This window comes from Pleurodeles waltl, chromosome 11 (assembly GCF_031143425.1).
Source record: "Pleurodeles waltl isolate 20211129_DDA chromosome 11, aPleWal1.hap1.20221129, whole genome shotgun sequence".
NCBI classification, from domain to species: domain Eukaryota; kingdom Metazoa; phylum Chordata; class Amphibia; order Caudata; family Salamandridae; genus Pleurodeles; species Pleurodeles waltl.
In genome coordinates, this window is record NC_090450.1 from 787,548,718 (window position 1) to 787,567,134 (window position 18,417).

The 18,417-nt window shown below is 43.7% G+C and overlaps 1 protein-coding gene across 2 annotated transcripts in view; it reads left to right on the top strand.

The window, feature by feature from the left end:
- MED13L (mediator complex subunit 13L) overlaps positions 1 to 18,417 on the top strand; it is a 982,865-nt gene that overhangs the window by 559,655 nt on the left and 404,793 nt on the right. For both annotated transcript variants that reach the window (XM_069214516.1, XM_069214517.1), the window contains exon 10: positions 16,995 to 17,729. In XM_069214516.1, the coding sequence (XP_069070617.1) occupies positions 16,995 to 17,729 (735 nt within the window). The remainder of the gene's footprint in view (positions 1 to 16,994; positions 17,730 to 18,417) is intronic.

The following is an 18,417-nucleotide window of genomic DNA, read 5'->3' on the forward strand; positions in this document are numbered from 1 at the left end:
TCCACCCAGGGTCCCCCCTGCATCTCTTTGGAATCTCAACATTGTTTTTACCAGACTTATGGGTCCACCATTTGAACTTTTGCATAACTGGTCTGCAATTCCTATGCTGGAATGTAGCCTTTTTAGTAGCAATCACTTCACTAAGATGCGTCAGTGAGCTCCAGACACTAACTTTTCTTCTGACTACACAGAGACAGGGCAGTCATTCAAACAAACCCAAAATGCCTTCCAAAGATAGTTTCCACTTTCCACCTAAACCAGTCAGTTGAATTACCGGTTTTCTTTCCGCAACCTGATTCAGTTGCAGAAAGAGCCCTTCATATAATGATGTAAAAAGAGGTTTAATATGCTATATTGGCAGATCTAAAGATGTTTCGTAAAACCAAGCAACTCTTTGTTACCTTTTCTCCCCATCACACATTTAACCCCATATCTAAATCTGGCATTTCGAGATGGATAATTAAATGCATTCAGACTTGTTAAGTCAAAGCCAAAAGAACTTTGCCCACCCCTCTTAGAGCACACTTTACCTGTAAGATAGGACCATCTATGGCTTTCCTGGGCAATATACCAATAGCTGAAATTTGTAAAGCAGCTACATTGTAATTCCACATACTTTCACTAAACATTACTGTGTGGAAGTATGAGCACGCCAACAAGCAAATGTAGGACAGGCAGTGCTGTGTACCCTTTTTAAAACAACCAAAACCCACAGGTTAGCCACCACTTTCAGGAGGGCGCTGCTTTACAGTCTATGTGGAGCATGTGTATCTACGGTCACACATGCTTTCCAACTGATTGTTACTTACCCTGTAAGTATCTGTTCGTGGCATGTAGTGCTGTAGTTTCACATGCGCCTGCCCTCCTCCCCATCTCTTTATTAACACTTACTCACACTCTATTCTCACCCGACTACAGGAAAACAATTGAACACTAAAGTTGATGCCCACACACATTATCACAGAGAGGAGGAGTTGTGACTCGAGAAACATCTTCGAAGAAAAACAACTTGCATACATCCAGACCCAACACTTGATGTCAGGAGTATGCAGAGCATGTGAATCTACAGCACTACATGCCACGAACAGATGCATACAGCTAAGTAACATCTTTATTGTAAACTCACTTGCATTTCACAATAGGATCTACATAACAACAGTTTTCATTGAGGTTTTTGTTCTTTTTTACAACTGGCTTCCCTCGTAAAAGGACACTCCTCAGTCTTTCATACCATTCACTGTTGCACCTTACCCCTACGCTTCCTTTTTACCAAATATCAGAAGCCTTTCCGATCCTTTCCACCTCTCCCACATCCTTTATGAAATGTCTTTTAAAGTCATAGGATAACAGTCTCGGAAGGGGCACCTTGGGGGTCTCATTAATAGACAAAAAAATCCATACATGTAAACAACATTCTTACCCTTGAGAGATTTCTTGCTCTGTGCCTTTATTTTATTTTAAACCCTTAGCTACGAATTCTTGCTCTGTGCCTTTATTTTATTTTAAACCCTTAGCTAAGAAACTTTATCATTTGAGAGCCACTAGGAGAACCCTCAGTAAGTAATAAGTCCATTTGAAAATTCTTCACCATCGCTTTCTCCACTGCTGGTGCTCACTTTTGGAACTATCTTCCCCAGATCATTCACATCGCCCATGAGTTTTTAAATTGCACAAATATTTGCCTTTTTGTCAACTTGTTGCAAATGAATGTGTTGCAGCCCCAGCCCTGGTAACTATCTGCAATGTGTTTTTCCTGTTTTAATTCTGTCAGGCATTTGTAAGTAGTCTGTTTTCAGTCTTTACACATTGCTTTGCTCAGTCCTTTTTGTTTTATGAATCATGTAGGACCCTCCGGTCCTCTGCAAGACTTGTGGTTTATAAAATACATCAATTGTTTTTCGTTGAGCTATACATTATTCTATGTTCACTAAGGACAAGCCTGTTACCTTGCCTACTTCCCTTCCACCTCCAGCTCTACCACCTCCTCTTGCTCCTCACTCACCTCCTGTGACTTCCCCCTCAGAAGTCGCAGGAGTCCTATTCAGATACAGGTAGCTCTAGCTCCTACTCTCAAGTAGAGGACTTTGCTGCACCAGTCTGCCTGCACCCCACCAGTGATCCTTACGAGGGCTGTGACATGGACCCCATGCGGGACCCTGACCATGTCCCTGTAAGGGCTTCCCCTCTAAACGACACCACTGTATACCACAGTGCACTCAGCCTGCAGCTGCCTACCACAAGGTGGACATATATGTCAGTCCAGAGGCTGATGACTTCCTGGAGGAGGCGCTGACAAGAACCAAGCGCTCCTCCCAGTTTCTCCCTATGCTAAAGGAGATGGTAAAATATGACCCAGTGATATTTACGGAGCCTGTAATATCCCATCAGCTAACCTCCAGCATTGAAAAGATATTCAAGCCTTATTCCTTCTGATACCCTCTATATCAGTGGTCATGCCCCACCGCACTGCTGGTTGTTGCCACAGCGTGTCGATCCTTTCAGTCAAAGGAGACGCTTAGAGACAGAAAAGCTAGTCAACTGGAAATGGTGTCTCAGACTCCGGAGGAGACACCAGACATCTTAGGGAAGGAGCATGCACTGAAGAAACCAGAGCAAGAAGAGGCAAAGACTGTAAAAACAACATCCAAAGAGGTCACCAGCCCGCCACGTGCCTTCCGGCCATGCTCGGAGCCGAGAAACCATTTCGGATGCCCTGCCCTTCACCTCGGCATTGAAAAAAGGCAAACTGAAAACTTTAACCTCTGGAAGCTCCACCTCTGCACCGACTTGACCAAGTGCCGACTAAAAAAAAACTAACCTCCTTTGTTTCGGTGTAAACACCACCGTACCATTTAAAGACTTTGGAACCGAAAACCTGAAAAAAGACTCCTACTTCTGTGGATTCGGGACAGTCTTCGACCACCTCTTTACCAATGTAACCAATTCTCAAAGTAGTTGATGCTCGGCAGGCCCGACTTCATATTCAGGAGGGAAGAGGTCATATTATGACAACACCCCCTGTTCCTTTAAAGAGAAATTTGACTTTTGAAGAAGCGCTTGATGCCTCTCCACCTCCAAAGAAGCCCACCAAAGATAAGACTTCATCTTCTCCACAGCATTCTCCTCAGTCCTCTCCACCTCCTTCTCCTCCACCAACATTTCCCCCTCCTTTGGGATTTACTCCAGCAAACTCACCCCCACATGGGGCTCATGATTTAAGAGACACATTAGATGACCCAGATCCGTGGGACACATATGATCCGGAGCTCTACCCAGCTAAACCATCACCACCTGAGGATTCGACCTAATATCAGCAAGTCATAGGTAGGGCGGCAGCATTTCTTAATGTACAGATGCACACTGATCCTATTGAGGAAGACTTTCTATTTGACAACCTTGTCATAACACATAAAGAAAGTCAGTTCCTTCCCATGCTCCCAGGCATGCTCCGGCACGCTGATGAGATATTTTTAGGAGCTAATAAGAGCACGCATTATCACTCTTCAAGATGATAAAAATTATAAAGCTGCACCCACAGACCCTCTGTTCATAAAGGCTCAGGTTCCTCCCAACTCTATTGTTACGTCAACTGCCTGCAAAAGGGACAGCAGTCAGTCCACAGGAAACACTCCCCATCCTGAGAAGGAAAGCAAAAAATAAATGGATGCAGCAGGTGAAAGAGTTGCAGCTCAGGCAGCCAATCTCTGGCGTATTGCTAACGCACAGGATTGATGGCACGACAGGGCACATTGAGATGCCCTGTATCAGTATCTCCCTGAGGAGCATCACAAAAGGGGGTGAGAAATTGTGGCTGAAGGACAAACTATTACAAATAATTTGATTAGTTGTGCACTGAGTGCTGCTGACACAGCTGCACGCAGCATTAATGCAAGCGTCATCATAAGACGACGTGCTTGGCTCAGGTGTTCAGTGCTCAAACCAGGGGTACAACATGCAGTGCTGTTCATGCCTTACGATAAAGAGCACCTGTTTGGCCCCCAAGTCGACACTACACTAGAAAAGTTGAGAAAAGATCATGAAACCGCCAAAGCTCTTGGGGCATTTCAAGCCACTGCACACTGTGGTACTTTTCGTCACCCAGGTTTCACTAGACCAGTCTTCCACACAAACCAGAGACTCCTCTCAATCCTATACCAGAGGATTTTCTAGAGATTCCTATAGGGGAACAACAACAAAGGCAGAGGAAAGCCATCTACTTGTAGAGGCTCCACCTCCACTGCCAAAGAATGACTGCCTCCAGCTTCCACCACCACACACCACTCCTGTAGGGGGAAGCCTTCAACGTTTTTACCCACAGTGGTCAGATACCACCACCGATCAGTGGGTTCTTTCAATTATCCAAAATGGTTACTGTCTGGAGCTCATTTCCATTCCACCAAACACACCCCCTCATACTCTGACTTTCACAAGAACATCGCACTCTTCTCAAGGAGGAAGTGACCTCAAAGGGGCCATACAGCCAGTTCCATTAAAACATCAAGTTTCGGGAGTATACTCCCTGTACTTCCTTACATCCAAAAAAAGATGGCTCACTCAGGCCAATTCTAGGTCTCAGCCCGTAAAACCACTACATTCTATCAGAGCATTTCCATATGGTCATTCTTCAGGTTGTCATTCCCCTTCTTCAACAAGGCGACTTTATGACAGCCTTAGATCTAAAAGACACTTACTTTCACATTCTCATCCATCCATCCAATACCTCAGTTTTGTGGTGGCAGGCAAACATTATCAGTTCAGGGTCATACCTTTTGGGGTCACAACCACTCATAGTATTCACAAGTGTCTCGCAGTAGTTGCCTCATACCTCAGGCGACAAAACATTAATGTTTTCCCTTACTTAGACAACTGGCTTATCAAAGCTAGCATCTTACAACAAGGTCAGCATCACACTCAACTCAGAGTCAATTTCCTACTCACTCTGGGATTCACAGTCAATTATCTCAAATTCCATCTCCAACCACTCGAGATACAACTTTATCTAGGCGTGGTTCTCAATACACAATTGGGGCTAGTGTTCCCCAGCTCAACCCATGTTCATACTTTTCACTCATTGATTTCTCAGTTAACAGAAAACCATTCATACACAGTGAGGACTTTCATGCGCCTCCTTCGGATGATGGCATCCTGTATTGCCATCATACATCATGCCAGACTTCACATGCGTCCTCTTCAACAGTATCTCTTGTCAGTGGTCTCAGGCACAGGGTAAACTGGAAGATCTAGTGTTGGACCACTAAGCTCATCGCTCTCTGCAATGGCGGAATACCATAAACCTTATTAAAGGGCAGCCCTTTTTGGACCCTGTGCCTCAGATCATTCTCACTACAGAGGCATCACAGTCTGGCTGGGGAGCTCATCTCCACAACCTTAAAGTGCAAGACCTCTGGAATATCACTCAACAGTCCTTACACATCACTGGAATTGCACACAGGTTTCCTAGCAATAAAGGCATTCCTTCCAAACTTTGAATGCAAAGTAATACTAGTACGTACAAACAGCATGACTCCCTTGTACTGTCCCCAAAAACAAGGTTGGGGATACCTCCATCTCACCTATCCCGTCTTGCACAGACAATATGGATATGGGCAATTCATCACCACATTCACAGTGGCACAGTATCTCCCAGGAACGGACAATCAGTTTGCAGACTTGCTCAGCAGGATGCAGCAAGAAGTCCAGAAATGGAAACTCCACCGCAAGTCCTCCAACAGTACTTTCTAAAGTGGGGAACACCTCAAATAGAGATAGTTGTCACAGCATAAAACTGAAAATGCCGAAACTTCGCATCTAGGTACCCTCACCCTCAGTCCAAGGGCAATGCTCTATGGATGAGTTGGTCAGGGTTATTTGCTTATGCTTTTCCGCCTCTCCCCTCGTTCCTTTTCTAGTTCAGAAACTCAATCAATCATCCCTCACCATGATACTTGTAGCTCCCACATGGACATGTCAGCCATGGTTCACAACACTCCTCGATCTCTCACTAATCCCACACCAGAAGCTTCCCAACAGGCCGGCCCTTCTAAGATGGAATCAAGTACAAATAAGACATCCAGACCCTAAGTCACTCAACGTAGCAATATGGTTCCTATGATAACATTTGGATATTTACAACTACTGAAATAATGGATGGACATTCTTAAAGAACACGTAGACACACAACTAGACAATGTTATGCATCAAAGTGGAAACGCTTTGTCTGCTACTGCCAACCAAAAAACATTGACCCTGTCAAGCCAGCTGTTCAAGAGATTGTTACTTACAGCATTTACAAAAAGCTAATTTCGCCTACACATCCATTTAACTTCATTTAGCAGCTATAGCTGCATATCTTCAAAACAGATAGTGTACTTCTTTATTTAGGATTCCAGTCATTAAGAAGTTTTATGGAAGGACTTAAGAGTAATTTCACCAAGGATCCGCCCGGCACCATCCTGGAACCTTAACATTGTTCTCACAAGGCTAATGGGTCCCACTTCTGAGCCACTACATTTGTGCCCCTTACAATTCCTGTCAGGGTGAGTTAGATTTTCTGGTGGCTATCACTTACCTTAGGCGTGTCGGTGAGCTCCAGGCTTCAACACTGGAAGAACCATTCTTCCAGTTTCACAAAGATTAAGTAGTCCTTCAAACTAGTCCTAATTTCCTACCAAAGGTAGTTTCCCAATTTCATATCAATCAATAGAACTACCAGTTTTCTTTCCCCAGCCGGACTCTGTGGTGGAAAGGGCTCTACACACTATTGGTGTAAAAAGGACTCTTTTGTATTATATAGATAGAACCAAACAGTTCCAGAAAACTAAACAACTTTTTGTGGCCTTTTCAATATCCCACAAAGGAAACCCTATATCAAAAGCTGGTATAGCTAGGTGGATAGTCAAGTGTATTTAAACTTGCTATGCTAAAGCAAAACAAACCGTACCTTTCACACCTAGAGCCCACTCTAATAGGAAGAAGGGTGTTTCACTGGCTTTCATAGGGGGAACATACCTATAGCAGATATTTGTAAAGCAGCTACATGGTCTATACCGCATACCTTTGCAAAACACTATTGTGTAGATGTACTAGCAAGGCAACAAGCCAATGTTGGCCAAGCAATACTTGGGACACTTTTCCAAACAAGTGCAGCTCCTGCACGCTAGCCACTGCTTTGTGGAGCGACTGCTTTTCAGTCTGTACACCATGTGTATCTACAGCCACACATGCCATTGAAAGGTAAATGTCACTTACTAGTAGACATCTGTTCGTGTAGATTCACATGCCCCCCGGATGCCTGCAGCCGTTGCAATTATTTTAATATGTAAATATAAATATATACACATATACATACATTGCATGGACACCTTTCTCTTACTCTTTCTACTTTACTTCACTCTCCGTCTGCCAAGAAAACAATCTAACAAAGGACTCGATGCCCATGCGCGCTATCACTGAGAGGCAGAGTCACTCTATCCCATGACTCGAAAAACATTCTTTGAAGAAAAACAAGTTGTACCACTCCGAACCCAACACTAGATGGCGAGCTTATGCACAGCTTGTGAATCTACAGCACTACATGCAACAAACATATGTCTACTGGTAAGTAATATTTTCCTTCCTTACATGGAGGATCTTTCAGCCGTGCCCCCAAAGCCCCCATCGTGCATAATGCAATAGTGCAGTGGTTCCCAACCTTTTGGTTTCTGTGGACCCCCACTTTAACATTAATGGAACCCAGGGACCCCCACAGAATCATCATGGGAATCCGGGGACCCCCGCCTGAGTCATTACTGGAAGCTGGGGACCTAATTTGTCAATATTTGTTAATATTTTTTAATTTTCTAGGCTCTCGCGGACCCCCTGAGAAGGCTTTGTGGACCCCCAGGGGTCCCTGGACCACAGGTTGGGAGCCACAGCAATAGTGTGATTATTGAGCTTTCCTCAACCCTTGACCAAGTTGATCAAGTTGCAGATCCTGTACTGACGCCTGTCCTCTCATCTTCCACAGTCAACAAATTATTTCAAGCTCCTTCTTATCCCCTAACTAGATAGTAGCACTGATCCATTGTCCACAACAAGGGAGAAATGTTGATCTGCTTAGCTGATGACCCCATGGCGATCTGTAAGATTCACCAAGGATTGACAGATCAAACATGCACACAAAGTTGAAATATTTTCTACTAAAGGACATGGAAGCAAAGCTACTTGAAGACATGGAGCATGGACCAAATCTGGCAACCAGCCATACCTTTGACCGAAATAAAACAACTGAAACAGTACTTATGTCAATGAACTTCACTTAATTAGCAGCCTCAGGTGCGCTAACATGGCAGTCTTACAAGATGGAACTCCAGATTAACCTCATGCATCATTGGCAAACCTACTATCTGACAGACTCAGAAATTGGCAGACTAGAGTCAAATTGGTCATCATAACATCAACTTAAGGAGACTGAGTTGTGCATGCATGCCCATCATTGACAAACTTTGCACTCTCCTGTAACTCCTGTCACTGCTTGTGGTTAGCCAAAAGAAAATGAATGTCGACTATAGACTTGGGTGTCAAGGAACAATTTAATAAGTGAGACTCACAAGCAGACAGGGGGGCTGCTGGCCTCAGTCAAACTGGAAACAACTTTCCTCTTAGAAAAAATGTCATCACCCATTTGAAGAGTGAAGACTTTGTGGACACAAGACCGACACAAGACTCAAAACAACAGCCAGCTAGAAATACATCTTGATAAACCAGTGAACTTAGCCAGGGAGCCAAACTTACTGGCGGTATCTGGGAAAGTACTAACTAGAAGAGAAAACAAAGGTTAAAGAACAATACAAATCCAACTTTATTACTAGGCTGGAACACAGCCTCTAAGGTAAATATAAGGGGCACTACTAATGAATCTGCACTGCATAAACTCGTCCTAATATTCTGTGAGCAGCTGCTGGGGCAAACAAGGCGTGACATAACGACAAGGAGTAAAGAAGCAATGGACACTGCAAGCCAACCAGGCCACACGGACATCAAGAAACCAACACTCCCCACAGTGCTGAAAGAACAAACAAATGCACCACATTACAATGCTATTTCAACATCGAGCAGAGCTTTAAAAGAAATTGAAGCTCTAGCAGCATATGCCAGGAACAGCAGATCTCCGCTCCTAGCAGCCCCCAATGAGTGTGAATCACAATCACACCAAAGAGATTCAAATGTTAAAGGCCTCCCAATGAAGGAATTAGAAACTCTGGGTGTGGGGGCAGACACCTAAAAACTCCCGAAAAATTTAAACAGTAAAACAGCAATCCAAGGTACTCAACTCACACCTATCCGTACTTAAGCATAACTCTTGAAATATCCAAACTATGAGTGACTTGTGGGACTACTTCAGTATAAGACCTAATCCAAAAGTAGACACTGCCCTTTCAAGAGGGCCTTTAGTCAGTAAGCATTCAACTGCTACTCTTGAAATGATCCAAACCCAGTCTTCCGGGTCAGAGACGGGGGCAGCCTCCCAACCAGGCACATACACCCTAATCAGACACCCAGCACCTTGCACTTAATTATGTTCTTGCCACAGTATAAATCAGGAAATAACATTGATATGCTAAATATAGCCAATATCCTCTGCTTACTGCAACACATTCCTTCCTTAAAGCACATTAAATAGTAGGACATAATCAGGGTACAATTTGAATTACTGCCCCTACCTTTCCAACCTAGAATCAACCATAGTAACTTGGGGATCAGAGAGGTTAGAAGCCAGTGTCCTAAGTGAAAAGCCAGTATTTGTGAAGTGGGGCATTGAATTAAGAATAACAGCACCTGAGAAATACCCTTACATCCTGCTTCCTAGTACTGCTCCTCCTGTCAGAAAATCATCAGCTTTTAGTATTCTGAAAGGAACATATAACACAATCAACTTATTACCTTAAACTACATCCAAGATGTCTGTTAAGCTAGACAGGGGTCAAAGAGACAAGTGCATAATTTTGTTACAATAGCCCCCAAACCTTGACAACTGGGTTTGGATTGCATCTCCACTGGTGAACAAAACCACAAACTAGTCCTAGCCTACCCCGCAGAGCAACAGTGGAGCAGTGCAACATAAAAGTCTGCTAAACCTAATATGTTGGAATGTTGCAGGCTTAAAGCACAACTTTTACCAACAAGAGCCACTCAACTTTCTAAAATCTGGTGATGTACTATGTCTACAGGAAACATGGGCCTTGGCACTGATTCAGTTAGCAGGGTACCATGAGACTCAACAAGCAGCCTCTAAAGAGAAATACTTTTGCAGACCCTCTGACAGCCTCTATTTGTACATGTCAACAGATCTGGAGGTGACAACAGCTGTACTTGGCACAGGGAGTCCCATGCTTCACGTAGTCACATTTGGTGGATGTTGGTTAGATCGCTACTTGAGGCTCCTTCTGCTAATTAATGTTTACCTAAACTTGCATAGGTCTGCCAATACACAACAAGTATTTGACTGTATTGGGCTTCTTGAGACCTCTTATGAAAATTCCCAACCTACTAAGTAATACTAACAGGGGACGTCAATATATTCAACTTGGATAGTGAATTAACAGAAAATGAATCCAGGCTGACGGTCCCATATACATCCAAACTCACAGGCTGTCTAAAAGCACATAATTTGGCCACCCTACCCCAGCACAGCCTGAGGGGTCACTTCTCTGCACACCTTTTAGGATATCTCGACCATAGCCTATACATTTATAAGTCTCTATTTGAGTCTCTAAAAACCTTCTCAATAATTGCTGACTTTGAAAGTGATCATCTACCACTTAAAACACTTCTAAAGCTTGACTACTTTAGAGCAGCCCAGCTTACGCTATTGGTGTGTTTACCAGGAGCAGAAATCAGCACACTAGTAAGGAAATTCAGATTGGATAACGCTTCCCTAACCTGGTTCAGCAGGTGGAAGCAATTCTTTGACTTTCAACATTTTCATGCTGACTTTATCGCATGCAACCAGCCACACTTAAATTAGGACACATAACTGTCACTGAAATATAGTTAAGACAGGGGATCATCAAATCCACGTGGTACACTCCAAGCAAGTCAATCTTAAGGGCGGGTAGTATAAGTATAAAGAAAAATCTAATACAGCAATAGCACAGTCTTACTCAAAGCAAACAATAATTTGCAATGCCATGGGTCTTGCGTTTGCTCAAATTAGAGCAAATTAGCGTTGTAAATTCCTAACTGGACTTTTCTTGCCACATAAATTGAAAAGTAAAACAAAAAACAGTTGACATAAGCAAGTCATTTCAAAGCACCACGGCCGCCATGAGCATGAGTGCGAAGGAGAGACACAAAAGGAACAAGAAGTTCTCTCTCAGTCAATCATATCGGCAAACGTGCAATTATCCATGTAACAGGGTCGGTCCCCAAGACGGGACAAATGTAAAGCATTTACCAATGCCATCAAATATTTTTTTTTAAAGGTAAGCCCACGAACGAGTGAAAGTGATGGGTGTGAGGTGGGTGTGGTTAAAAGCCCAAATAGATACCTACATGTCAGAAAAGCAGCACTTGCCCGCTGCTCTGCTGCACCTAAAAAGGCCTACTGACTCCTTTTGTGGTCCACTAAGCAAGGCTACATTACATCCAAATGGATACACTTCCACTCCTTATTTGGCTGTAAGAACCAGGCCAAATTCTGGCTCTACATTAACATCTTAAATAACGGACCTTACCACAAAGGATAACAGACCCCACTTCAGATGAAATAGCATCCCACCGGATAAGTTGATAAATTATATACATGGGCTGTTATCTGATAAACTCATAATCAACATCATATACAAGGTCCAGCATGATGAGCCCAATGGAGAGACTGTGCAGATTACCAAAGAGGTAGTTTGAAGGGCCATCACGTCCATCAGTGAAAACGGGACGTTGCGGCCCAGCAGCCTTCCAGGTGCTCTGTGTAAGGTTGATCTGGAATTTTGTGTATATCTTCTCACACCCCTATACAAGGAAAGCTTTGCCAGTGCACAGGTCCCCTAGTCCTGAAAAGGATCTATCATAGATCCCATTTACAAGAAGTTCAATAGAGGCAACCCCACAAACTATTGCCCAATTGCCTTACTAGACAGAGAGGCAAAAGGATTCGTGAAAATGTTATTGCATGGGGAGTGGACGCCTAAAGAGAACCTGATTCTGTTCTATCAAACAGGTTTCCTTCAAAATTCATCAACCGCTGACAGTATTGTAGCATTCCCCTTTCTTACCCATCATTTGTTTCAACATCTCAGTCCACCACTGTTGTATGCTTCGTTGACTACTCTACTTTCAAGAGGGTGAATCCGAACAAGCTCTGGACAAAGTTGGCAAACTGGGGCCTACCCAACTCTTTACTTGATGCTGTTATTTCTCTTTTCTCAGATACTTGGGTCTGCATCAAGTTAGGAGTAGTTAGGGGCAGAAAGTACAGCCATGTGCCAAATATCAACAAGCCGAGGCCTCAACCAAAGGTGTGTACTGGCTCCAATGTTATTTAACTTGTACACTGCTTTTGGACCGGCACTGTTAGAGGCTAACACAATTCCCCCTAGATTAGGACCCTATACATTGCCCATCATCCAGTATGAGGGTGATTTCTTTATCCCGCACCACACAATAAATGCCATGATTTGAGCACTGAATTGATTAAATACCTACAACTTAGACAATAAGTTGGTGGTAAATGCCGTGAAGGTGATGGTCTTCGGGAATCACAAGCACAAATTAACATACAGCTTGAGGCTTGACAATCGCATTAACCTTCAACTATAATTATTTAGGCGTCTGGTTTTCGGGGAACTGTAAACCATATCCACAATTGAAGTAAAGCCTCTGCCTTGACATTTGCGTGATGGAAGCTACACAGTCACCTACATAGTCCATCAGCAGAACTCAGAATCAGAACCATCAAACCCAGCTATTGCTGACAACTGCATTTAGCTTACATGGGAAAACTATCCCCAACTATGGACAATCTTCAGTGTAGACGTATAGAAGAATTTCCAGTCTGCCAGGGTATACCTGAGAACCCTATTACGCTTCCTTTTGTTTTAACAGCACAAGACCTTGAATGCAAGGCCTTTTTTTATTCTCTTCATCAGGTTTAACATTAAGCTTTAAAACTCCCTCAGAAGGAGATTTGTTTTAAAAAAAGATAATCTTTGGACTCTGTATCTAAATGCAGCGACTGAGTATCTAAATGCAGCTGCAAGGGACCTGAAAGTAAACCTGGAAGTGATAATAACTATGGTTTCAGGTGCCAAACTAAGGCCACTTTAAGAAAAGAAAAAACAAACCATTATGGTATCCCAAAAGGTGGACATAGACAAAATAGAATTAGCTGTCAATGATTCGTCGCTTGCTAAATCAGACGATGGTACAAGAATGCAATACTACATGAAGGCTGCCCTAAACGGGAAGTGTACATTACGTGACCTGCGCACTCAGCTTACGGTTCTTCCATTAAGCGATTTGAGAACCAATTGGAAATAGGCAGCTGCTATAACTATATGCAGATTTTGGAAATACAAGAAATAATCCTGCATTTACTTTACAGCTGTCCATAATTCCTTTTAGCACTTTCCACTTTATTGAAACCAGTGTTTTTAAGGTATGGGACTGTAATGTGCAAAGAAGCTTTAGACCTGTGTGTGAGGATTGCCACCCTATGGACTTAGCTGGGTTTGGCAAGTTTATAAATAAAATATACTCCAATCAATTTAAGTACACAGCCATGGCGTATAGCAGACAAAGGAACTATGCATTAATACCAATTGTACTCAAACTGTTTATAGGCCGTCCGGGTTTTAATTGTAATTTTAATTTTGTTAATTATTTCTTAATTAATTTTACTTGGTTCTATTGTGTCTCTTATATCAATATAAAATAATTGAACCAATAAATAAATTCATTCATTCAGTTAGTGCCACCAAATACCACCCTGAGCACCTTCAAGTCCAACCCTTTCTGAGGTCAGTCCTTAATGCACTCATGGGCAGATCTGACCCAAGCTACCAAAAGATGGGGGAATTTCAACAGCTACTGCCTCTTTTTCAGCCACACTGTTCTCATGGCTTGAACAGTAATGTGCCTCCTGAGTATGATGGTCTTATGCATAGTCATAGTCCCACATACAAGGCTTCATATGCACCTGCTTTAGGAGTGCCTATTGGCACAGTGGTCACAATTGCAAGGTCGCTGAGAAGTTTGTGTTGATAAGGGCCAGTATGCAACACTTTCTGCAGTGGTGAAAAAGCGACAACCTGTTGAGTGGCAGGTGATTTGCAGATCCAGTTCCACATGTGGCTATCACCATGGACATAGCACTTGCAGGGCAGGGGAGCAGGGGGCAAGGGGAGCATCTTAATGGCATGACAGCCCAGTTTCTATGGCAATTTCATCAAGGGAGTGTCAACATCAACTATCTGGAACATTTAGCTATACACCTAGCCCTCAAAGCCTTTCTCCAAAACATTCAGGGCTAGGTGGTCCTGGTGCAGACTGACATGACCATGGCCACGTTTAACCCACAAAAGCATAGCAGAACACCTACTCCTCAACTATCTGAGCTCGCACAGAGAACTTGGAATTTGGTGAGCCACTTCTATGTACACCTCCTATTTGAGTATCCCAGGGTTGGGGCGATGGCCAGTGACTTAGCAGACCTGCTAAGCGGCAAGACGTTTGAGTATGCCACAGCAAGTCCTACTCTCAAACTTTTGCCGGTTGGGAGCAGCAGACTTAGACGTCTTGCCACATGTGAAAAGGCAGGGCACACAGACTTCACCTCCAGGTTTTCACGCCTCTGTCCATGAGCAGTGTTCTGTGGATAAACTGGTCAGGGATTTTTGCATATGCTTTTCCTCCTTTACCACTTCTACCTTATGTGGTATGGAAACTGTAGCAAACATCCCTCACCCTCTTCTTGGAGGCTGAACGTGGCCAAGGCAACCATGGTTTTCAACCTCTCTAGTGATAGCCATCACCCTGCCCCAGATTCTCCCCAACAGGCTGGACCTTCTCTCACACAGCCAAGGCAGAATTATACACATGGAACCCAGGCAGCTCAACCTAGCGATCTGGCTCCGAAGGTCCTAGAGTTTGGATATTGCAACATGCTTCAAGTGTGTCCTCTTATACCTATGATGCAAGACATCATTAACTACCTCCTACTACTGCAAAAGTCCAGGCTAGCCTAAACCTTGATTTTGCTACATTGAGCTGCAGTTGATGCATACGTGCAGAACAGGGAAAACTCCTCATTTTTGGACATTCCTGTTTTTAAATCTTTTACAGAGGGCCTTAAATGTCATCTTACCCAAGGTGCCACCTGCCTCTGTCTGGAGCCTAAACGTTGTCCTTAGCAGAGTCATGGAGCCTCACTTCGAACCACTGCATTCTTGACCTTTGCAGTTTCTCTCCAGGAAGGCCATCTTTATAGTCACTAACATCGCTTTGGCATATTAGTGAACTACAACCCCTCACACTGCAAGAACCTTTTTTCCAGGTCCAAAATGACAGGGTTGTCCCTAGAACCAACCCCAAGTTCCTGCCTAGGGTGGTCTCTCCATTCCTTTTTAACCAGACAGTTTGGTCTGCTTCCCACAGCCTGACTCAGTAGCAGAGAGAGTACTTCCCACACTTGACATCAAGCGCATAATTCACAAGCTTTTTGTTGCCTTTGGCCCTTGCACAGCCTTATAAAAGTTACCACATATCGAAGGCAGGTATAGTCAGGTGTTTTGTTAAATGTATCTAGACTTATTACCTTAAAGCCAGAAGGACCCTCCTAACCCTCCCCAGGTCCCACTGTACCCACAAACAGGGCACCACTATGGCCTTTCTTGGGAATATAGCCATAACTGACATCTTCGAAGCTGCCACATGATCCACTCCGCACACCTTTATAAAAGCCTTACTATGTGGATATTTTGGCATGGCAACAGAGTAGAGAAGTTGAAACTGTCCAAAGAGCTCTGTTTCAGAACTCCGCACCATCCACTGGCTAGCCATCGCTTAGGGGAGCACTGCTTTACCGTCTATGCTGTGTATCCACAGCCACACAGGGTACAAATATATGATGTTACTCTGTAAGCATTTGTTTCTCACATGTTCTTCTGTAGATTCACATGCACCCACCCACCACCCCGGGTACCAGTGTTTGCTACAGATAACCTGAGCTTACTTTTAATTTTAGATTGTACGTATGGCCACTATCCTGTCCTACCCACTAATCAATACGTACTCTCACCCAATGTGCCGAAAAATCTAACAATGGAGTTGGTGCCCATGTGTGTTCACACTAGAGGAGAAATCACTGAGACATTGTAACTCAAAAGAATTCTTCGACCAGAAACGAGTTGTAACAGTCCAAGCCCAGCACTAGATGGCAAGAGTATACAGAGCATGTGAAGTACAGCACTACATACAATGAACAGACACTTACAGGGTAAGTAACATAATCCTTTTACTACATATAAGAATTTTAATAATTGTGCCTGCTGATTTTTCATTGAAGTTCTACATTTATACTATAACTGCATCTTTTGTGCATGAGTCAGTGCATCCCAGTGCTTTGTAGGCCTGCTTCATTATTTTGTTTTTATATTTATACTATCACTTGTTTTAAAACATTCACAAAGACTTCTGTGATGATATCTAGGACAGTGGTTCCCAACCTGTGGTCTGGGAACCCATGGGGGTACGTGAAACCTTCTCAGAGGGGTCCGCAAAGCCTTCTCAGGGGGTCTGCGACTGCTTAGAAAATTAAATATCAAGATTCTAGCCCTCCAGCTTTTAGTAATATCTCACAGGGGAGTCCCCGGATTCCAATAATGATTCAATGGAGGTCCCGGGATTCCTGTAATAAGGTGGGGGTCCACACAAGTCAAAAGGTTGGGAACCACTGCACTAGGGTCTTCTAAATTGTTGTTTTGATCCATGCCTTATACCTTCTGTGTTTCTCTCTTAAGACACAGGGCTCACAAGCAGCGTAGTGCAGTAGCCACTACCCGCCCACCAGCAATCTTGCAGCCCACCTTTGGCATTGGACAACCTCTTCCTTCATCCTCCTTGCCAACAGCCCTTCCCAAGCACAAAACCACTGAAAGGCAGGAAAAAGCAGACAAGTTGCAGAAGAAGTGCATGACTCCATTTCACCATCGGCCGCCTGTGAGAGAAGATCTGTGCATGGGTCAGGATCCATCGGGGCAGAAGCTGGGTGTAGCGGAAGTCCACCACTCGCTGGAAATACCAAATACCAGAAAGTATGCCAAGCAGATGTCTAGCCCCCCTGACAATCAGACTAAGCATCTAAATCCAAATTCTGTTAATTCTGTTGACTCTCCAGGCTCTCCCGTTTCACCTCTACCTCCCACACTTAGTCCACAGCCACGAAGTCAAGAGCCAGAGAGCATGGACCATACCTCCGTTCCTGTAAACCCAGCACTCTATGGCAGTGGCCTTGAACTCCCACATCTGCCTACCCTGAATGAAAGTACTCTGCTTATGGGCCAAAGGCTACCCTTAATGGCAGAGGTCAGTGAGACCACCTTGTACAGTGGTGTGATTGAACAGAACTGTGAGTCCAGGTGGCAAGGTTACAGACTACCAACCTTCCATGACCCAGAGTTCAGGCCACCTGAAATCCAGCAAGACCAGCTCGATACTGGAGAGGACATCAGCACTGAGAGTACAGCACTGAAAAGGTAATAGGGACCTCCTAACATTATGGTGTTGCTTAATTTGATGTTATTCAGCGATGAAAACGTAAGATTCCGTGGCTCTGGTTGTAGCTATGTAATGTCAACTCTGTGTAACATGCAACAGATGGTAAGCCTCTCGTTGTTTTATTATTCTTCGATTATTTCTTGTGCTCAGTGTTTCCAGGTTCTCTGTAGAATTGTCCTACATAGCAGTCCTCGTGAGTGTTAAATTCACATGAGGAAAAAATGCTGATAATCTGTCAACATACCAAATGGTCATTAAGTCAGTTTCACTCATGCGTACAAACAGTTGTTGCAGGTAGCCAAAGGAAATGTTCTTGATAGTAATGCCTTCCACAGAATGCTTTGCCTTGAACATAGAAAAACAAAATATTTTAAATTGAAGATTAATAAACTCTAAATCTTTTATAATATCTCGAGTGCTGGGTTTGACTCATGTCCTTATGCATCTGTCCCTGACCGCCTGTCTTTTACTGTTTAAGCCTATCCAGCCTCACATGGCAGGGTTGTTGACCAGAATCCTAGCTGAGGATGTCTTCTAGCTGGAGACACTTTTTTTTTTTTTTGCTGACCCTTGCGTATTGTGGGAAATGGAGTATGGAAGACCAATAGCATCATCTGGGCCCTTGATGAAGGGCTACCAAATGGATCCTCTGTATTTATGATGCTA